This window comes from Patagioenas fasciata, chromosome 7 (assembly GCF_037038585.1).
Source record: "Patagioenas fasciata isolate bPatFas1 chromosome 7, bPatFas1.hap1, whole genome shotgun sequence".
Classification (NCBI taxonomy): Eukaryota; Metazoa; Chordata; class Aves; order Columbiformes; family Columbidae; genus Patagioenas; species Patagioenas fasciata.
Window position 1 is genome coordinate 33,430,534 of NC_092526.1, and position 19,626 is coordinate 33,450,159.

General features: G+C 43.2%; 1 protein-coding gene across 5 annotated transcripts in view; it reads right to left on the reverse strand.

Annotated features, from left to right (window-relative positions):
* FN1 (fibronectin 1) overlaps positions 1-19,626 on the reverse strand; it is a 55,139-nt gene that overhangs the window by 14,377 nt on the left and 21,136 nt on the right. For 3 of the 5 annotated variants that reach the window (XM_071811283.1, XM_065840668.2, XM_065840667.2), the window contains exons 16-32: positions 19,156-19,284; positions 18,947-19,036; positions 18,200-18,394; positions 16,451-16,723; positions 12,921-13,187; positions 11,259-11,353; positions 10,731-10,899; positions 10,346-10,432; positions 9,465-9,656; positions 6,846-7,118; positions 5,615-5,797; positions 4,583-4,672; positions 3,743-4,012; positions 3,247-3,363; positions 2,646-2,810; positions 1,792-1,947; positions 770-883 (exon numbers count right to left, since the gene is read on the reverse strand). In XM_071811283.1, coding sequence (XP_071667384.1) covers positions 770-883; positions 1,792-1,947; positions 2,646-2,810; positions 3,247-3,363; positions 3,743-4,012; positions 4,583-4,672; positions 5,615-5,797; positions 6,846-7,118; positions 9,465-9,656; positions 10,346-10,432; positions 10,731-10,899; positions 11,259-11,353; positions 12,921-13,187; positions 16,451-16,723; positions 18,200-18,394; positions 18,947-19,036; positions 19,156-19,284 — 2,865 coding nt within the window. The remainder of the gene's footprint in view (positions 1-769; positions 884-1,791; positions 1,948-2,645; positions 2,811-3,246; positions 3,364-3,742; positions 4,013-4,582; positions 4,673-5,614; positions 5,798-6,845; positions 7,119-9,464; positions 9,657-10,345; positions 10,433-10,730; positions 10,900-11,258; positions 11,354-12,920; positions 13,188-16,450; positions 16,724-18,199; positions 18,395-18,946; positions 19,037-19,155; positions 19,285-19,626) is intronic. The other 2 variants (XM_065840670.2, XM_065840669.2) reach the window with 1 other exon arrangement.

A 19,626-nucleotide genomic window follows, 5' to 3' on the forward strand; every position in this document is an offset into this window, starting at 1 on the left:
CATGAATATATTGGCTTATAATGGAGGCGGACTCTTCTCATCTCTGCAAAGCTACAGAGAAGCTCCCACTATCTTTAGGAGAATTCCACAAGTATTTGGAGCTGAGCCGTGGTTTTGAAAACAAGCCTGAGCAAGGGAATAACATGCACGCAAATCCCTACCCCAGAGGTGTCCCTGAAAAAGGCACTTTACATCAGAAATATCCCTCTGAGTTTCATGTTCCCTCTTGCCCCCGTTTTGTGTCCAGAGCAGTACTGCTGTTTTGTACAGGCAGATAGAGCAATTTGAGGGCTGAGATGTCCTTTCTTTTGCAGTGCTTCACACCAAGTTCTTGATATAACTCACGTGGTTTCCTTTACTCCCTTGCACAGGGCAAGTGCTCCTAGGCCCAGTCCAGTCCGCTAACAGTAATCACCAGTAACCACCTTTGCCACCTAGATCCAGAAGGAACATTGCACATTTTTTCCACTGATTGGCTGAAGGCAAACAAAACCCAAAAAGATTTTGCAGCTTTAGTGAAAGAAAATCAGAAGCGCAGCATTTTGATGCGGTGGAGAATTGCATTTAGCCTGTATTTGAGGGAGAGTGACTCCATTTTTGCCGGCATCTGCAATTTAGGTGCATGGTACTCATCACAGGGCAGACCACCTTGCATTCCCCTGGAGACTGGGCACCTGCCACTTGCTTTCACTGGCGATGTGATACTGCACAGTAGATTCAGACATCAAGAGATAACATTTTTTTTGTTACCATGAAGTGAAATACGTACTGGTGACAGCTGTCTCAACCAAGGGGAGGCTCTCTCCGTTCTGATTCTGAGCGTAGACACTGACCATATACTCAACGGTGGGCTGCAGACCTTCAATAGTGACTTGCGTTTGATCTGACAGCAGAGAACAACATTAGTCCATCTGTGACTGGACAAAGCTGCAGAGAATTGGCCTCCAAGTAACCCTGAATGAAGGGCCTTTATAAGTGATACCATGAATAAATGTCATTAAAACGAGACAGGATTGACATATCATTTGTCTTTTGTTTGCACTGTGCTTATCTGACAGTGCACGACACGGCACCTGCAATTGTTACCTGCTCGAAATCCCCACAGCTAAAAGGGCAGGTTAGCACAGTAGAAATAAAACAAAGCAAGAGCAGACCAGCTTTCAGCGTTTTCCCGGATAAGACTGACCATTAACCCAACTGCATCACAAGCATCCTGAGCGCTAATCTCTGCAGATCCCACAAAACCCACTAACAGTGTTCCCAAGAGCAACCCGAGAGCTGACCTGGCAGGTTCTGTGGTAATGCAGTCAAGCCTGCTGAGTATGTGCCTGAGTCCATGCTATGACCAAGGGTCACATTATGTGACCTTCAAAAGGATTTCAGAGGAAGTTTTGCTGGATGCTGGAAGATCCAGTTGCATTCCTTAGAAATCCAGGTGTCCCTCAGAGACACTGAGGTTGCTAAGAAAAAACCTTTGCAGCACAGTGGTGTCAGAGAAATGTGAAGCTTTCAGGGCAAAAATTTAGAATCATAGAATAGTTTGGGTTGGAAGGGACCTTCAAAAGTCATCCAGACCAACCCCCTGCAATGAGCAGGGACATCTTCAGCTAGATGAGGTTTGCCCTGTCTTCTCCTGGATGAGAGCCAACTAAAGTCATCAGGATGGCAAAAAAAGGTACAAGCAGGAGAAAGTTTGCCTTCGAGTATACGCCTAGTGCCCAATAGCGTTGATTCCAGTGGTCACATCTTGCATTCTTTACTTATCTGGTGAAGGATGTCTTGTATTCTTACCTGCAGGGACATTTTTAGTTTTTGTGGGCCCATGTCCTTTCTTGGGGACAGCTGTCACTCGATACCCTGTGACTGGGGACGTTGAAGGAAGCCATCTGATGCTGATACTGTTGTCCTGGACATCGGTAACTTGCATCTGGGATGGTGTGTCTATTTCTGGGCAAAAATATTTTTTTCTGAGTATGTTGGTAAAGGAAATCCTCCCTCCACAGTTGTCTCCTAGCTAAATTTTATTCTGCTCTTCCTTTTCTAGGCTGTGCTTCTTAGAACAGAAAACACATGTTGCTATTTATTTGTCCCTCACCCTAGCCCAGAGCAAAAAAGCCTTAACCATGATGTGTGGCTGACTCACCTCATATCAATGTCAGTTGAGGATTTTTATTGTTTTAAAGGCTACTAAACACCTTTATCTGCAGCTACAGCGGGAGTAGGATAAGGCTATATCCAGAGCCAGGAGTGAGACAACAGTCCTGAAGTGAGAAAGTCATGTCTCATCAGGATCATGTAATATGACAGTGCATCAGAAGCACCAGAGTTAAGCCAACAGTGACCCCATGACATGAGAGCCTGCCAGGATTTCCATGCTGCAGTAAGCAGTCAGATATTGCTTGTATCTCCACCTGAGCTCCACAGGGTTTTCCTCCTCCAAAAGTCCACAATCTCCCTGTGTGTCATGTCATTATCATGCTGGGCCACCATAATATGCAGCTCCACTGAAAAAGATGAGCTTGCAACATGGGCTATGATTTCTCAAAGAAACCAGGGATCAGTGATACAAATCTATGTGGATAAACCAACATTAAGCTGCAGAGGTTCTTTGTAGGTTTCTTTGTTTTGTTTTAAACAAGTCTCACCTGTTTTGTAGGTAACAGTGACTGGCTTGCTACTGGCAGGGCTGTCTCCACGGCCAGTTACAGCATACACAGTGATGGTGTAGTCTACGCCAGGTTTGAGGCCAGTGATGGTAGCAGTGGACATGGTGCCAGGCACTGTAAACTCCTGCACAGGGCTGCTTCCACCTAAGGAAGGTACGGTGGAAAAAGAAGAAATGTAATGGGTCTCTGAATTACACATTTTAAATCATTACAAAAAACAGGACAATCATATATGCATCAAACTGAAGACAGGATCCTCTTGATTTCAATAGCTGTTGGGTTGGAGTCTTTCTCATACCAACCCAAGGAAAAGAATTAAATATGTACACAGAACCACCTCTAAAATGACTGAAGTGCTCCAGATATTCTTTCTGTTTGGTGGATACAAAATTATTTTCTCTCCTTTAAAAAAAAGACACCTATATTTGACCATCTTCTCTAAATACGCTGCAAGAATCTCAGAGATACAAGAATCTCCTGTCTGCTACAGTCAGACTTGCCTTTGCTATTTTCTGTGGCTTTCTAATGGCGTCAGAATAGAGGTTCTGGTCTGTGACTGGCCATAGAGGCCTGTCCTTACCTGTTTCACCATACGTGATCCGGTAGTATCTGACTGTCACTGCAGGAGCATCCCAGGAAATCACAAGGCTGGTCGGGCTGGTGGGGGTGACTTCCAGGTCCCTTGGAACATCAGACACTAGAAAAAAAGAGAATTGAGAGTTTAAACGCAGTTAATACACATCAGCTACATATTTCACCTATGACATTGATCTCCTCTGCTACTCGTGTGTCTTACTTTTAGTCCAGTGCACACACCGCTACAAGTGATGTATCTCATTAAAAAAAACATTCAGCATCGGACTAGATTTAATGAAAAAAGTGCTGCTTGCCCTAAAGACATCTGGCTTGATCTGAAAGTGGCATGGGTCCTCCAACCTTTTCCTAAATCAGGCACTACCTCTGTATCACAGAGTTTCACAGACTTCTAGGGAAGATTTGCTTGACAGCAACTACTTTGGTAGAGGACAATCAAAATCCTCATGGTAACTTTTAGCCAGCGTTCTCTAAAGGCTTACCTGTTGTTTGTTGGCCAACCAAGGGCATGCTCTCCTCTCTGCCATAGATGGCAATGATGCTGACCACGTACTCAGTCCCTGGAAGCAGGTTGGTAAGGGTGATGGAGTTCCGCGAGGGGGGCACACGGTCCTCCTTAGGCCTGCCAACACCATGCTCTGGCTGATGCCGAATTTTGTAGCCCATAATGGTAGCACGAGGAGCAATCCAGTGGACAGTGAAAGAGTTAGCAGTTATATCCGAGAAGTCAAGGCCAGTGGGGGAATCAAGACCTGGTTATTTCAAAGAAACAAGAGACTGAGCTCAACTGAACTACTGGCCATCATCACCATTGTCATGTTTCATTAAGCTCAGTACCATGACACTGCCAGATCCTAAGCCAAATGCTATTCAGCCATGGAACTAAACAAATACGTGTTCAGGATCAAAGCGAGATAAACAAGCACTGGAATGCAACGACAGGGAAAGAGTGTATGGCACACACAGACAGCACAGCATAAAACAACACACATCACAAGCAAACTCCAGTATACAGTTACAAAACAAGAAAGACTCAATGATGGGTATCACAGGCTCTGCCTAAGCTTATGCTCAGGCAGACACCATCAGCACTTTCACACCAGGATCTACAACACTCTATTTAAAAATCAACAGAAGTTCTAGCTCTCAGACATAATGAAATACAAAATTTCCTAGTGTTTCCCGACATGCATTGCTCTTTGATATCTAGCTGATGACCCATCGAGAAGGCAGCAATACTCAGGAAAGAACAACAAGTCCTGTCAATTAATGCTTAATGGATGGCACTAATTGCACATGTGTCTCGGGGTGCATCTAAGTACCTGTTTTCTGGATTCCAGACAAAGGTGCACTCTCGTGCTGCTCAGCAACACTGTAGACTCTCACCAGATATTCAGTACCAGGGAGCAGATCTGTGGAGTACAAGTACATGAATTTAGACATTTTTATTTACTAATAGCTAGAAGTCATTCAACCTACACAACTGTGCTTCTTAAGTGAGGTAATCAGGTTTTGCTTGATGAAAGATCTGAGCCTCCAGGACACTAAAAAATTTAAATCACTTCTTTTTGTGGCATTATGGTTGCTTGCAATGTTTTAGCCTGAAGGAGCACAGTATCCTGTACTGTTGCTTCATTAGTTTGTGGAGACTGGCCAGAAACAGTTTTCTATGAGGTCCCTTCCAGTCATCTAGCAGTTCAGTTATGCACCAGGCCAAAGCTTTAGCTCATAGAAACTGGAACAGGGCCAAGGATTTCCAACACAGCTATTCTAACTCTGATGAGCTCCAGATCTGGTCTCTTATTCTGAAAGTGGGTATTGTCTCTCACACAACCAACCTGATTCTGGGACAGAAAAAAAAACAACTTCAAATATAATAGAGCTTTTGCACTAGCAAAAAATAATGTCAGCTTTCAGAAAATGCCCGTGTTTCGTTGCCAGGTCCTGTAATGTTTCAAACAGTATTTAGTTTCTGGTCCTGGGCATACAAAGCCAAAGGAGCAATGACCTTTTGCACATTCTGATCCTCTCCCTGAAACTCTGCACTGCAAGTCCTTGATATTTCTGGCAAACCAGGTGAGTAATATGTATTTACTCTTAATATCTAACCAGGTTGCAAATCAATGCAATTGCCCCATAGTCTGATTCACCACTGCCCTTGGATTGATGGGAAAGACTTCCCTGTGGTTTGGCTTTAACTTCGGTAAAGAAAGTGGCCAAACCTCATTTAGTCTGAGTTTGTATGAGGCTACTTCAACATCAGCTTACAGTAAGCAATTTTTCTTTTGCCTTATCTTATGTCTTATGTAAGGGGCCTCCTATATTTGTTCAACTTTTGTAGGTAACCCACTTACTTGTTAAGATCACCATGTTGTCTGAAGGTGAAATTGTCAGCTCTGCAACGTCTTCCTCCTTCTTCACAGGTGAGTAGCGCACCAAAAAGCTGCTCAGCACGATGGAAGTTGGTGCAGTCCAAGTCACTCTCATAGTATCAGGCCCCACATTAGTAAAGCGTAGATCAGTGGGAGGAGGCACAGCTACATAGTAAAAAACAAATATATCTTAGTTCTCCAATTTATAACAGTTGATCAAGAGGTATGTTCAGGGAATCACCAGAGAAGGTACCTCATGCATAACAGACTACTGTGTCAGACCCATGCAAACAGACTTCTAAACTACGTTCGGTTCTACTATAGTTAAGAGAAAAATACGTCTGTACTCCTGTCAGGCTCCTTTAACCTCTTGGCAATTCCCAATACTTTAAATATACCCTGTGGGGCTAATTTGAAAACAAGGTAGCAAGTTTCAGTAATGTGCTTCTTGCAGCTGGATTTCGCATTACAGATGCACAGCCAAGAGAGGTTTAAAGTTGCCATACAGCAGTTTACAGGTGGAAAAGTAATCTCATCTAGAATCCATACATGCACACACAGGAGAGGAGAGGGTATATCACTAATTTCCTATGACTCTACTTCTACTCGTGTTGAAGGATTTACAGCCTCAGGATTGTCAAACACAATAGGATTTCATGCAAGAACTAGTTTTCAGCTCGCCTTCTGCTCATGCACTATTGACCCTTGACGGCGTGGCATGGCTGTCAGTGGCCTGTACTCGGGGAGTGCCTTTTTGTCTGCATCCTTTGGGGCATCGTGGAAAGAGTGAGGCCACCACTGAAACAGACTGCTGGAAGCTCAAACAGTTACCAAGGTTGGAGGGCGGCTGTTGAACTGCTCCGCTCTGTGGCACTCTTATTTGGGGGAATCGTGGTTTATAAGTCTGGTGAATATATAGCTCATGTTTCAGGCTCTTGATTCTAACTGCATCCGGAAATCTGAATAGCAGAAGGTGAATGAGCCTGGCAAGTCTACAGCCATTCACAGCATTAAAATGCCTCAAATTAGAAAACAGAGCAGTGCACATCCATCACCAGCTGCCATTGAGAAAAAAGGGGCGAGCCGGGTCTGTCTGGCTTTCCCCTCAGTGAGCGGCTTAATTCCTCTTTGGACAAAGCCCCATCATCCCGAGAGCCAGTGACAGCATGAAACACCGTCCATGTCACAAAACACAGAAGTTTTCAAAATTCACCCGTTTGCTGTGTCAGAGTGGTAGGGGCGCTCTCTCCGCCATTAATGAGTGTGATTACACTGATGTCGTAATCAATGCCTGGCTCCAAGCCTGTCACTGTGTAGTATCCTACTGAGGAGTCCACAAAATCTTCGAAAATAGGGACACTTTCTCCTGCCGCAACTACTGTGATGCGGTAACCAATAATGGTGGAGGCATTTAACGGGGTCCACCTCAGGCCGATGCTTGAGTCAGTTATGTCAACAAAGCTTAGGTCAGTGAGCTGGGGCACCTCTAATGAGTTAAAGAGCGAATGGGAAAGGCAAAGACATACAGAGGCAAAAGAAAGACAAGGGAGAAAAAAGCAGTGTTCATCACTATTGACATTGACAGAACTTCAGCAGCAATTGTGGTGATATGCAGAATTTCTCTTGGGGATTGGGGGAAAAGGAGGTTTTTTGGATTTTTTTTGTTGTTGTTGTGGGTTTCTTTGGTTGTTTTGTTTTGTTTTTTTCTTTTTATACGGTACTCTGTAATGCAGTCTCCAGCTGCCCCCCTGGGCAGACAGAAGCTGAAATCCTGATCCCCCGTGACAATGCCCATCTACTTCAGACTTAAAATTTTCAAGAAGGCAAACAAGAGGAACTTAACTTGCAACAAATTTTCTTTGAGCAATGATGAGCCACAAAGACCCATCATTTTCCAATGAAAACTGAAAGAGAAAAAACATACCACTTCCTTTTTTTTTTATCAGCTAGAAAACAAGAGAAAGTCTATCAACATACAAATAAAACTACTTCTCTGAAATATTAGTTGATTTGGCCTTCTAGAATTTTTGTCTTGTTCAAATGGCAAGTCCAACTCACTTACTTGGGATCATAAAAAATATCAACCCATTCAAAGGGGCTAATTCAGCCTGCACCTTCAGCTGGTGAGAACCATCACAAAGCTTCAGGGTGGATCATCCACTCTCTGGACTATTTACACTGGACTTGGAAAAGTCTCAAATCCCTGTAATGGCTTGAGGATCTGGCCCAGAATTCCTCAAGTTCTACTTACCACTAACTGCTGCAAGATATGTGCTACAAACAGACAATACGGAACAGTGAGTAATGAAACACTTTCTGGGAAACATGGCAAATGGTTAAAAATGACCTTTAGATGGTAAGTATTCTGTGAGAGCGACAATGTCTCCATTTTCAGAGGTTATGCCCAGCACATGTGGCCAAGAGACTGGCTTGATTTGTTGGCTAAATAGTTCAAAAATTTCAGAACTAAGCCACTAAATAAAGATCTTCTAGATATTGTCCAAGTTCCTGTGTGGCAAACAAGCACAGCTGTGGCTGTTTTCCCTATGGACATTATTACCATAGCAAAGTTTTCTTTTCCTGTATGTTAGGACCACAGAATTGGGCAAGGGGTGGGGAATGTTAGATGCATCTTTAACTGACAATGGTCAAACCCTCAGCTGCTCAAGTCAATAGATTGGTTTTGATTTAAGCCAGAAGATTTGGCTATTTCACTTTAGTGGGCTGATCCCAAAATCAGTGGGAGCTGCTCTTCCTCCCTCAGGACCAGACACCAGTAGGTGAGTCAAAGATGCAGGACTCTGTGTCCATTCTGTTGGATCATTACAAGTTAGCTTGTAAACGAATTATGGGGCAGTAGCATCACAAAAGACTGGCTTTAATAACAGTGGTTATGTTCTATTTTAATGTCTTTCTAGGAAAATACTTATTTTACAGAATACATGCAAAAAATGCCAGTTTTCTGTAAAATAATTGTTTATCCACATGGAATGCATGTACCATATCACCTTTAAAGAGTGCTAAAAGCCAGAGACATACATTCTTAGCTTTTCCCCACCAGAAGATGGTAAAGGACTAAAGCTATTACTGCTGTAATTATGCAGTATCACAGTATTAGTTCACCCCAGGGAGCATACAGCACTTCAGTGAAGCACGGAAATTTTAAAGCAGTGTTATAAGAGCAAGCAAACACAGTAGCTGGCATCATTTCAGGGCTGAGCAGAAACAAAAACAAACAAACAAAACCCTCACAAAGGAAAATGAAATGAAACCATTTGGGAAGACGCATATTCGTTTTGCTACTGTGGCTACAAAGGTAGTTTCTGCAGTCATCGCCACATGTAGGGTGAGGTGGCACACACCATTTTGTGTCCCAGAAGTACCACAGTGATGGACCTTGCCATCATGGCTTTCCTCTCCATTGTGCCGAAGTGATCTTCTGCCATTATTGCTGCCAAAATTTTTCCTGTGCTCACTTCCCTCTCATACTTCTCTTTGCCTACTTCCTACTCCCACCAGCTGTGCTCCAGCTGCTGAGGAACCACAGGGCCAAGTTAAATCCCTGTCACCCTTCAGCTCAGTGTACTGATACAACAGATGCATCTCTTTACCACCACTTCATTGACAGACAACATCGGCTGTCCATGCAGAGAAGTACATGGGTTTAAGTGCTGCTCTGTCACATGCTGGCACATAGCTATTCTGCTTCTTGAGACCAAATACCAAGTCTAGGCCCTCTGCCACCAAACTAATGGGTGCTGTGCAATGTACAGCTCTCAGTCTCAGCAATTTGACTTCAAGCAGCTAAAACTGCTGCTCATCCTTTCATTACCTTGTGTGATGGTTTCAGAGATGGGGACGCTCTCCTGCTTGTCCTTCACTGAGTAAACGCTGACGTTGTACTCCACACCAGGGTTTAGGTTTTCAAAGGTGCAGGTGGTCTGATCTGCACCTACTACTTCCTCCAAGGTAGAGCCCTGCTGCCCGTTGGTGGGAGCAGTGGTCACTCGGTACCCACTGATGCCTGAAATACAGACAGACAACTGAAGCAATCACATTACATTTTATGAGTGATTTTGCCACCCTGAGCCCCACAGGCAAGAGGTTGAGCTTTCCAGGAGGCAGCCATGCCTCCGTCACAGTGTAATTTCGGTTCCCTTTGAGACTTTATCAAGCCGAAAATCTCATGACATCATATGAAAAGATACATCTAGTGACTGAGAGTGGGGTTTTCAAAAGCTTTCAATCCTTATGTTATAGAAGTCAGTTATATAGCTCCCATCAGCTATTGTTGGAGAAGAGTTCATATCAAACACTTTCAGAATTTCCATGCTTACTCTCAATGATATGAACTCATTCTTCACTGCCAGAAATCATTTTGGTCCATCTTGCTTTCCTTCCCTTGGACTATTTTTAAACCACTGAGGATATTTTAAGAAATCCTTCAAATCCCTAAACCAGCTGAAATATTTAAGCACATTCATACTCCAAAATAGCATTTTACATGGAATGTAAATCATGAAGAGTCCTATGGCAACCTATACTTCACTGTGAATTACATCCTTGCATATATCAAAAAATACTTTTTTCTTTAAATTACTCAACAGCAAGCTTCCTATCAATGTCTCCTTAATGAAGTGCAAGGCACTGCAGAACAAATGTTAGCATTCTGATACAACAGCATGTTCAAGCATAGTGCAAGTTCACAGTTACCTGGAGTTGTGCTTCTATCCCAAGAGACTACCAGGACCCCAGTGTCAGGATTGGGCTCCAGGCGCAGGTTGGTTGGTGGAGACAAAGCTGCAAGCGTTCAGAGAAATAGATTATTTATGGCACCAAGAGTCATGCTAGCCCCCTCAGCATCCCTCCTCCCCAGACTGTACCCTCACCCTTCAGAATGGGCTAAAAAATATTCTCCTGAAATCATGATCCTGCATTGCAAGAGCTAGTGCTACTGTCAGCTCTGCGTCAAAAAGAAAAACACCTTCCAGACCACGAGAGGACTGGAACTGACTCCCAGGAGACAGCCTTTCATCTGGGGAGCACAGCAGAAGCAAGTGGAAGAAGGAATAGTTGTGGAAAAGCAAGTGTGTCATACGTGTAGTCACTCTCCTGATGATCGGAGTCTCTCTCTCCTGGCCGTCTGTCAGGACTGTGAGGGTGTAGGTGTACTCTACTCCAGGGGTCAGGCCAGATATCACGATGCTGCCTGAATCAGAGATGACCTCCCGGGGAGCCTCTCCACCTTGGCTTGGGCGCACACCCAGCTGCAGAGAAGCAGCAAAATTTGCTTTTCAGTCTCAAATACTCCTATCCCAGGTAACTATCTGCATCCAGACTTATCATCCGACATAAGTATCACGGGCCTGTATGATTCGTGCCAACTGTTAATCCTGTAACTTGTATTTTAGTTGTCCCACTGATTAACTTGATCTGAAGCCCAGAGGACATGCTTGCACTGACCTCTGTGACCTTGACCCACCCTCTGTAAGCAGTGAGCCTCTTGCACCTCTTGCCTTTGTTGTACTACTTTCATTGCAGTCCATAGTAACCAGCTTTAATCAGCCCTCCCTGTTGCAATGAAGCAAGAAAAAAAAAAAACACATGGGACTTCAGTTTCTCTTACCTTGAAACCAATCCTTGGGGCAGGTGTCCAGGTGATGACAATAGAAGTCTCAGTCACTTCTGTGTTAAAAGGAGGAACAGAGCCAACAGGCTGATCTGTGAAGTGAATTGGCAGAGTTGAAGTCTAGCTACTGTGATGGCAGCAAACAGTTAGAAAACCTGACTTCTAGCAGCCCAAATAGCAAAAGGTATGTAATAAGCACTGAACTATGTTACTTTTGAAAACCTAGTGATCTGAGAGGAATCTGAGAGATCACTTCTGTCTGGTGCTGGGCTTGATAGACACAATATGCAAGCGGTCTACTCATAGCAAGTATTTTTGTAGTTCCTAAGGAAAGTGTAAATACTGAACTAGGCCATGTGAGTCCTCTATGCATCCAACCCCAAGAATCTGGGGAATATTGTTTTGGCACGATACCTAAAGTGCTCCTCAAAAAGCATCTTGTTTTCCTTCACCCATCATATACCATTCAGTCAGCAGAACACCAGCCCCTTGTCTGTCATCCAACTGTCCCAGCTGAGACCATGTTATCCCTCACCAACATCTTCAGCTCCTTTAAAGCCAGCAGAGTTAATGGGAACTCAAAATCAGTCTGAGGAATCTGTGACTTCATTGATATCTGTTAGGAGCACCACACAAAAGCTAAAGCCTTTGTGTACCCCAGAATCAGTCCAGATAACTCCACTGAGTTTAATCTGATTTGACCTCATTATTAATGAAGAGACTTGCTTTATTAATCTATAGTCTTAAACTGGACTGGTTTCATTCAGATAAGAGAGAATTTGAAGGCAATATTCATCTCAGATATCTAGTCATATCCTAGCTGATAAATATTTATAGATAAGGCAGTCTGTCAGCAAAATGCACCTTGCCAAGGTCAACAGTGTTACTCTGATTAAACATTTGAACATTTATTTTAATTTCACATTGTTCTAAAAGAAACCACATTCTCTTTTGAAAAGAGGATGTGGTTCTGGGCTTGGATGGCTTTGAGTTTCGTTACTTTATATGACTGCTTCACCATTATTTAAACAGTGAATCTATTTGTTCTTTCCAGAAGTATGTGTGGGTTCTTACAGAACTCCCTTTCCTTCCAAAATTTGCTTAATATTTCTTCCAAGCCAGCAGCTAAAGTGCAGATGGCTGAAATTTTTAAAAAAAAAAAAAAGGATAGAATGCCACGTTTGTGTCAGTTTCTATAACCGCAGTCGAGCTGCCTTAGATGGTATGGTTGGGCTTGAGATATGACTGCCTTCAGCTTTATACAAATGACAGACTAATTATTCATTGCCCATTTTAAGGGAGCTGTTTGCTTTCCCCGATTTGTCATGCCAAAACCAAACAACTGGAATGATCAAGTAAAACTAAATTATTTTTCATTCAGTTAAACAAAAACTGAGATACCAGTAGTAAGTTTTCGCTTTTGTTTTTAATCACCAAAAAGCTGAAATATATTTTACTAAAAGCTTTTTGATGCAAATTACTCTTTTTCCTGCCAAATACTTCAGAAAGAAGAACAAGGAATATTTCCCAAGTGGTTCTGCCGGAATGCTACTTCAAAAGGCTGCTTCTGTAAACCAATTCACAATAGCCACTTTCAGCACAAGTTTTGAAGAAAGGCCAGGGTGTTAGGGAAGAGGAATATGTGCCTATTATACTTACAAGTTGTGAAGACTCCAGTCTCTCTGGCGCTTTGCAAGTCATCTTTAACTGCCACGAGGTACACAGTGTACTCAGTGCCAGACTGCAAGTTCCTGAGAAGGTACTTGGTGGCAGAAGGTCCTACATTGTAGGTTCTTGGTTGACCTCCTCTTGTGGGACCTGCAGTCAGCCGGTATCCTGTGATCACAGCACGGGGCCGCGTCCACAACACTAACACTGAATGCTCCGTGGTATTGAGAAACCTCAGGTTGGTGGGGGCATCGAGCTCTGGGGAGGAAGAACATAACATCAGTTTTCCAGCTGAATCGCTACTTCATCCCTATTTCCAAAGCAAGTCCATTAGCAGGCAAAAAACATGGGTGTATAATGAGGTTGCTGAGCCTGTATTTCTCACTTAGGGCACGAGTGCAATGGTAGGGAAGAAAGAAGGTGGGGACCATGAGAGAGCTGGAAATAGGAGTGAAATAACTATATCCATGCCTCAGTGCCATCGGAAATATGCTGGGCCAGGCAGACCTGTGTATTCTGGGCTGTGCCGATTTGGGTCGCTGCCATATGTGCCCATCCCATGGGAGGTCAGGCTATCGGCTGAGGCGAGACAGATGAACCCAACCGCACTTGGGAATTTCAATAGTTTCTCATGAATGCTGAGCATTTTTTAAAAATCAGCTCAGTTTAGACTTGTCAGCATAAGCACAGAAATCTAACTTCAGCCCTTTTTCATTAAAAAGATTTATTCTTTCAAACCTTTGCCCAGTCCTACTCCTTGCCCTCTCAAAATCCCTTCCCAAAACAAAACACCCCCACTTTGTCATTTTAATGCAAAAATAAGTAACAGTCAGCGACTTTCAGCAGAAAACCAGTTCCTAGATCTACTTAAAAATAAGCACGCAGTGGAACTGACTATACAACAATTCTAAGCATGCTCATCTCTCCCACAGGACTCATGCAACAGCTCTTATCAGGCTTCCTCCCTTTTTTATCACTGCCCCTGGGAAGCTGCTGAAACTGATAATCCAGAAAATCACACAAATAAGAGGCTGAAGCAATTCAGCTTCTTCAGCCCTACAGAGGAGTCTGGTGAACGGTGGAGATGTCACCACCTTTGGCTGACACAAGATGAGGCTCAGAGGGGAAAACATCCTTAAGCAATTTGCCCCGACAGCAAGCGGGGTAGCACTGGCTACAGCGAAGGGTTTATAGCATCTACACGGCAAGTTTCCCCACCTTTTCTGGGTCCCAATCATATGTTGAAATTAAGAGCAGTGAGGAGAGGTTCCATCAATACTCTTTTTTGATGGCAAATACTTTTCTCTCTCTCTGGATAAGGAATATTTTTGTGATAAAAATTAATGTTTTCGTCACTCTCCCAGTGATTCAGTGGGAAGCAGATTTTGTCCTTTGTTTTCTCCCCAGTGTTTTTTCCCTTTTTGAGGAGAGAGGGAGAAAGAAGGGAAGACTTCCTTCTTCCACCACTTGCAAAGATGGGGGAAGACAGTTCTAAAATATAAAGGATGAGTGTGACCCTCCTTAGGCCCATCTCCAACCCACGGGGCTGAGAGTCAGCTTTATCTCTTCTTGATACTTAGATCTGTGCTGTCTCACCTGACACAAATTTTCTCTTCCTCCGATTTGTAGCCTACAGTCAGTTCCTTTCTACACAATTTAATTTGCCAGCTCTATTAGGCTTTTATCACTTCCTCTCCTCATAGTAAAGGGAAAAGGGGGAGATTAAAAAGCCACACACACACTCAGAGTTTATTTGTAGACTGCTTTTTAACGGAAGGCCAAAAAGAGAATCACATTTACACCGTGGGAAGAGACTTTTGCTGCAGGGTTTTCCTTGGGAACTCTGAATGATTTCTGTTTCCCAGGACTTTCGATTACAGGATGCGATTTATGTGAATACTTTCTGAAATGTGGTTTAGGCAAAGCAGTTAAGCGGATGATCACCGCCTATGGAAAATGATACCAGACATTTGTAACTAGCCCTGTGTTATCTGAATCAAATGCCTGTGCTCCAATGTACACCGCTGCATGCAGTCTTTCAGAGGGGCTCTACACCCAGCCAAGGCTCCCAAAAACAACCACAAGAACTTACAGATCCAAGTGGGAACTGAGCTCTTCTTGTTCTAACATGTTTTCAAGAGAGTTCAGACTCCCAGGTTGCATCCTTGCTTTTGAAAGCCTCACTTGAAAGAGGAGGGAGGGTGTTCACACCATCTATGTTACACTCAAATCAGATACCTACGTCAAAGGGCAAACATAAGGATCCCATTCTCCCGGAACAGTCAAAGGAGACAGTAAGAGGAAGAGGCACTATTCACAATTCCTAACTTTATGGATGTGAGTAAAGAGTATTTCTCAAACAGCATGGCTATATTCACAGATAATTCCATTTCCTTTCCTTCCCTTCCTGCTCATCTTTATAAGAGCTGGGCTGGATTCTCAAAAGTCGTTCTGTTTTACTGAAAAGTATCAGAACAGCAGAAGAAGTGCATAGCTGAATTTTTGTCCTTTGAATAATGTGACCCAGTCAAAGAACACCACAAACATGACGTCACACTTCTATTGCCCAATAAACAGTATCTGTTCAAATTAACTACATCGCAGGTCCTGTCTGATCTGCTTCTCTTGGATAAACAATGGAGATAACCACTCAAACTCACGCTAAACTTCTCCTCTTCCATCTGAAAGCCTACATCTTACCCAGACAAGCCTACATCTTGCCCAGAATCCTCTCTTCTCTGCATTTCTGCAAAGCAAAAAGCAATGCCTAACAGACCATGTACTTCACTTATCTTTCCTCACACTGGTGACATGTTGTACTGCCACTAAATCATTAACAATAAGGTTCTGACCGTTTCTAAAAACTTCATGCTCCCCATGGTCTTTTGTCAACAGGCCATTGAGGTTGCTGCAAACCAGTTTCTCAGTTTTCTCTGGGATGACAGTGAAATTTCTGGGGTGGTGAGACAGCCTGTGGAAAGTCAGGCCTAACCTAGCAAAGCTGAAATGTAACCAGTCCTTTTAACAGCAAAGCCTGTTTTTACATGTGCATGCAGAACTCCTACTGCTGACAGTGGAGCCAAATAAACATGTAGCTGTCAGAAATGAGATAAGAGATTTTCAGAGTAATCTCAGCCAGGATCCCAAGTCATGCTGAAATCTGCCCTAAGGTATCCTAAAAAAGACCCAAAAAACCCCCATGGACTGTGATCTGTGCTGTAAAAGAACTGCAGGGCCCGTCAGTTCTCAGTCAGTAATAAAAAGAGTTGAATTCCAGCCATATGAAATTGTTTTAAAGTGCCATGAGAATTAAACTCCCATTGGAAAGCCCTGGAGGAGGATAAATCTGCTGAAGAGATCATTGTTTGAGTGAATCAGTTCCCAACCGTGTCATCCTAGCTATGGGATACCTCCTGGGCTATAACTGTTGCACTTAGAGAAATACATAAACCGAGCACTTGAAGTGACACAGGAATGTGCACTTCAAAAGGTTGAAAAAAGCATGAAGGAAAGATACTTACTGGTGGTTTGCTCTCCAGTCAAAGGTTTGCTCTCCCTGCCATGACTCAGGGCAAAGATCTTGAAGAGATAGGTTGTTCCTGGGATCAGGTCAACTACTTCAGCGAAAGAGCTCCTGGTGACAGGCAGTCTCTGGCCATGCTGGCCAGGGCGATTGACAGGGATCACTTCCACTCGATAGCCAGACACTTGGCTCTGTGGTGGGGTCCACATGATGGTGATCTTGATATCAGAAACCTCCACAAACTGCAGATCTCTGGGTGAAGGAACTTCATCTGAAAGCAGAGCGACAGAACAGCATTAGAGGGAGTCCTTAGCAACCAGCAGAAGAAGCTGTACGTGGAAAAAAAAAAGTTAATTTTGACTGAACAATGGATAGCCCAAGAATATATACCAAACTAAAAATGTCATGGTAACCTTACTGTAAACATGTATATACGCATTCCCAGACAATATTCAAGCAGACTACAATTCAATGTCACTACATAATTTTAAGTAGTTTATGCCTTCAGTCATAGAGGGTATCTTGCTGTCACAGAAAGAGAACTGAAAGACCAGATGTAATTTGCTATAGAACTTCAAGTATTTGCAGAACCAAAAGCTTGGGGAAAAAAAATACTCCAGGGGCTGCAAACAAGAACATCCTTTTAAAATTAAAAGAGAGGGTTTTCAAAACCCATGGCATGTTCTGAATGTCTATAATTAACTTGAAATCCATCTTTTATAATTAAACAAGTATATGGGCTGATCTGGCCTTACTATAGTCAAGGACAAAATGCAGTTCTCTCTGTGCTGGTTCACAGTACTGCACTCTTGAATTCCTACGTTCAAATTAAGTTTCTTCAGATTAGGACTGATATTGCCCTAAGGTTAACCAATGCACATTTTTGGAAGATACAAACGCCAAACCATAAAATCATTGAGCTGAGTTCATTCCTGATAAATTCCCATTTGCAAACACGTGCCTGCAACTTGCAGGACCATCAAATTCCTCTGCTACCACATCAGGCCCCGATTCTTTCACTATCCTTTCTTTTGGTTTGGCTATTCAGCTCAACTGGATACTTAAAGAACCCTGAAACCAGCAGTTTTTTAAATTGTGGGTGTCTCAAGTTTAGATCATATGGTGTTATTTTGGCACACCAGTCAATGCTGAGCAATCACCCATCCATACTGACTACAATGAAAAATAATGGTTTGGACTGGAAGGGAGAGGGAGAACCAGGTGAATGATTTGGATTTGTGTTGTGATGTCTGAGTACATAATCTTAAGCATCTGCAGGCCAAGTACTGAGGCAAAATGATTTACCAGGCTCTTAAGAAGATCTCTTAGCAGAATCCCCTTAAGACAACTTAGGAAACTCTGATCCATAGACACAGTGCAAGACTAACCTTTTAACCTGCCTGCAGTCTGATTCCTAGGAATTATCATGGAATCATAGAATCATTTTTGGAAGAGAACCTCAGGATCATAGAGTCCAACCATAACCTAACTCTGGCACTAAGCTACATCCCTAAGAACCTCTTCTAATTACAACCCTCTTCATGTAGAGTGGTGGCTTGACTGTGTCAATTAATAAGTGAGTATGACTTTACTGTGACATGTACAATTAAAAACCACTACAACAGCAGCAAAAATCCAGAATTGAGTCCATTTAAGGATTCGTTTAGCTAGAGCAATGTGAGCCTACATTGTCATTTGGCTCTACGTACTAACAGAAAACTCAGTGACTGATATCCAGAACCATTACCTGTGCGTGGGACACCAGTTGTTTCCTGTTGGATGAAGACAGGAGTACTCTCCTGATTTTCTTCCACTGCATAGATGCTGATGTTGTACTGAACACCTGGCATCAAGTCGCTGAGTGTTACAGAGGTAGCAGTGTCAGGCAGGTTGAGCTCTGTGCTGCTGCCTTCCACGGAGGGTGTGTAGATAATCCTGTAGCCTAAAGCAGAAGAGAGATAAATATAGCCCTTAGCCACAAGCAGTAAGCCAGCACAAGAAATGCTAGAAATGAGAATTAAATTGATCTCCCCACTGAAGCTTCATAAAAGTAGTCCTTAAATTCAGTGGGACCTGTGGCTTGCCTGGGCTCACATCCCGTCTACAGATCACACACTCATAATGCCTTTCAAAGCATAATCTGACCTGAATCAGAATATTTCTTAGTTTTGACATGTGGATTTAGGGCCTGTACAGTTCTCACACTTGTTATGGGATGGTATGCATGACAGATACAAAGAGAAGATCATGGGGCTCGTTTTTATTTAACACAAATCCAGAAGGAATCGTTTTGCATCCAGCCTCCTGAATTGGCTGGTTCAGACAGTGAAACCAAGCAAACGTTAAACTGCCCATGTGCTTTCCAGCTGGCCTCTTGGACTGAGCAGAATTAGACACTAGCCCTCTGTCTCAGAGTTATACTTCATTTTCTTTTTTTATCTAGATCTCAGATTCTACCAACAGTGAAAAATAGGTGCACTCCAATGAGACAAACCTGTGATGGGAGCCTGTGGCCTGCTCCAGCTAATGACAATTGATGTGTCATCTACACTTTCCACACTGTGAGCAGGAGGTGCATCAGGAGCTGTTTAAGGGAATAAACAGAGGAAGACAGCAAGCATGAGGATAAGAGGGTAAGAAAAAAAATATTGAGCAAACAATAAAACCAGATTTCACAGTGCAGCAACACCCATTCACACATACCTGTAGTCTGTGAAGTAGACAGAATCAGATTCTGCTCTCCTTCTTCAGAGATCTGGTAGACATTAACAATATACTTGCGACCAGGAAGCAAGTCAGGGATGTTGACTGAAGTGGCTGTGCTTGGAAGATCTAAGGAAAACAGGAAAGAAAAAATTGCCTTAGTAATTCTACCTTCTTGCTTTCTCTCCAAATGAAATAATTGAGACCTCTGTTCTAATCTTGGCTGAATCACAGTCTTCCTGCAATTAAACAGCAGTAGTTCTGCACTGTGTCTTTAGTCCACATCAGACAAGTCGTGTAGGGAGCTGGGACGGGTCTCCACACTCAGCAAGGACAGCAAGGCTTGGTGTATGATGTGGCAAGGCAACGGGACCAGCAGCCCCCTGCACACTGCTGGCATTTAGCCATCTCAGCTGAGTACTCATTTCATACCCTGTTGTATTTGCAATACAGAAATATATGGAAAATTTT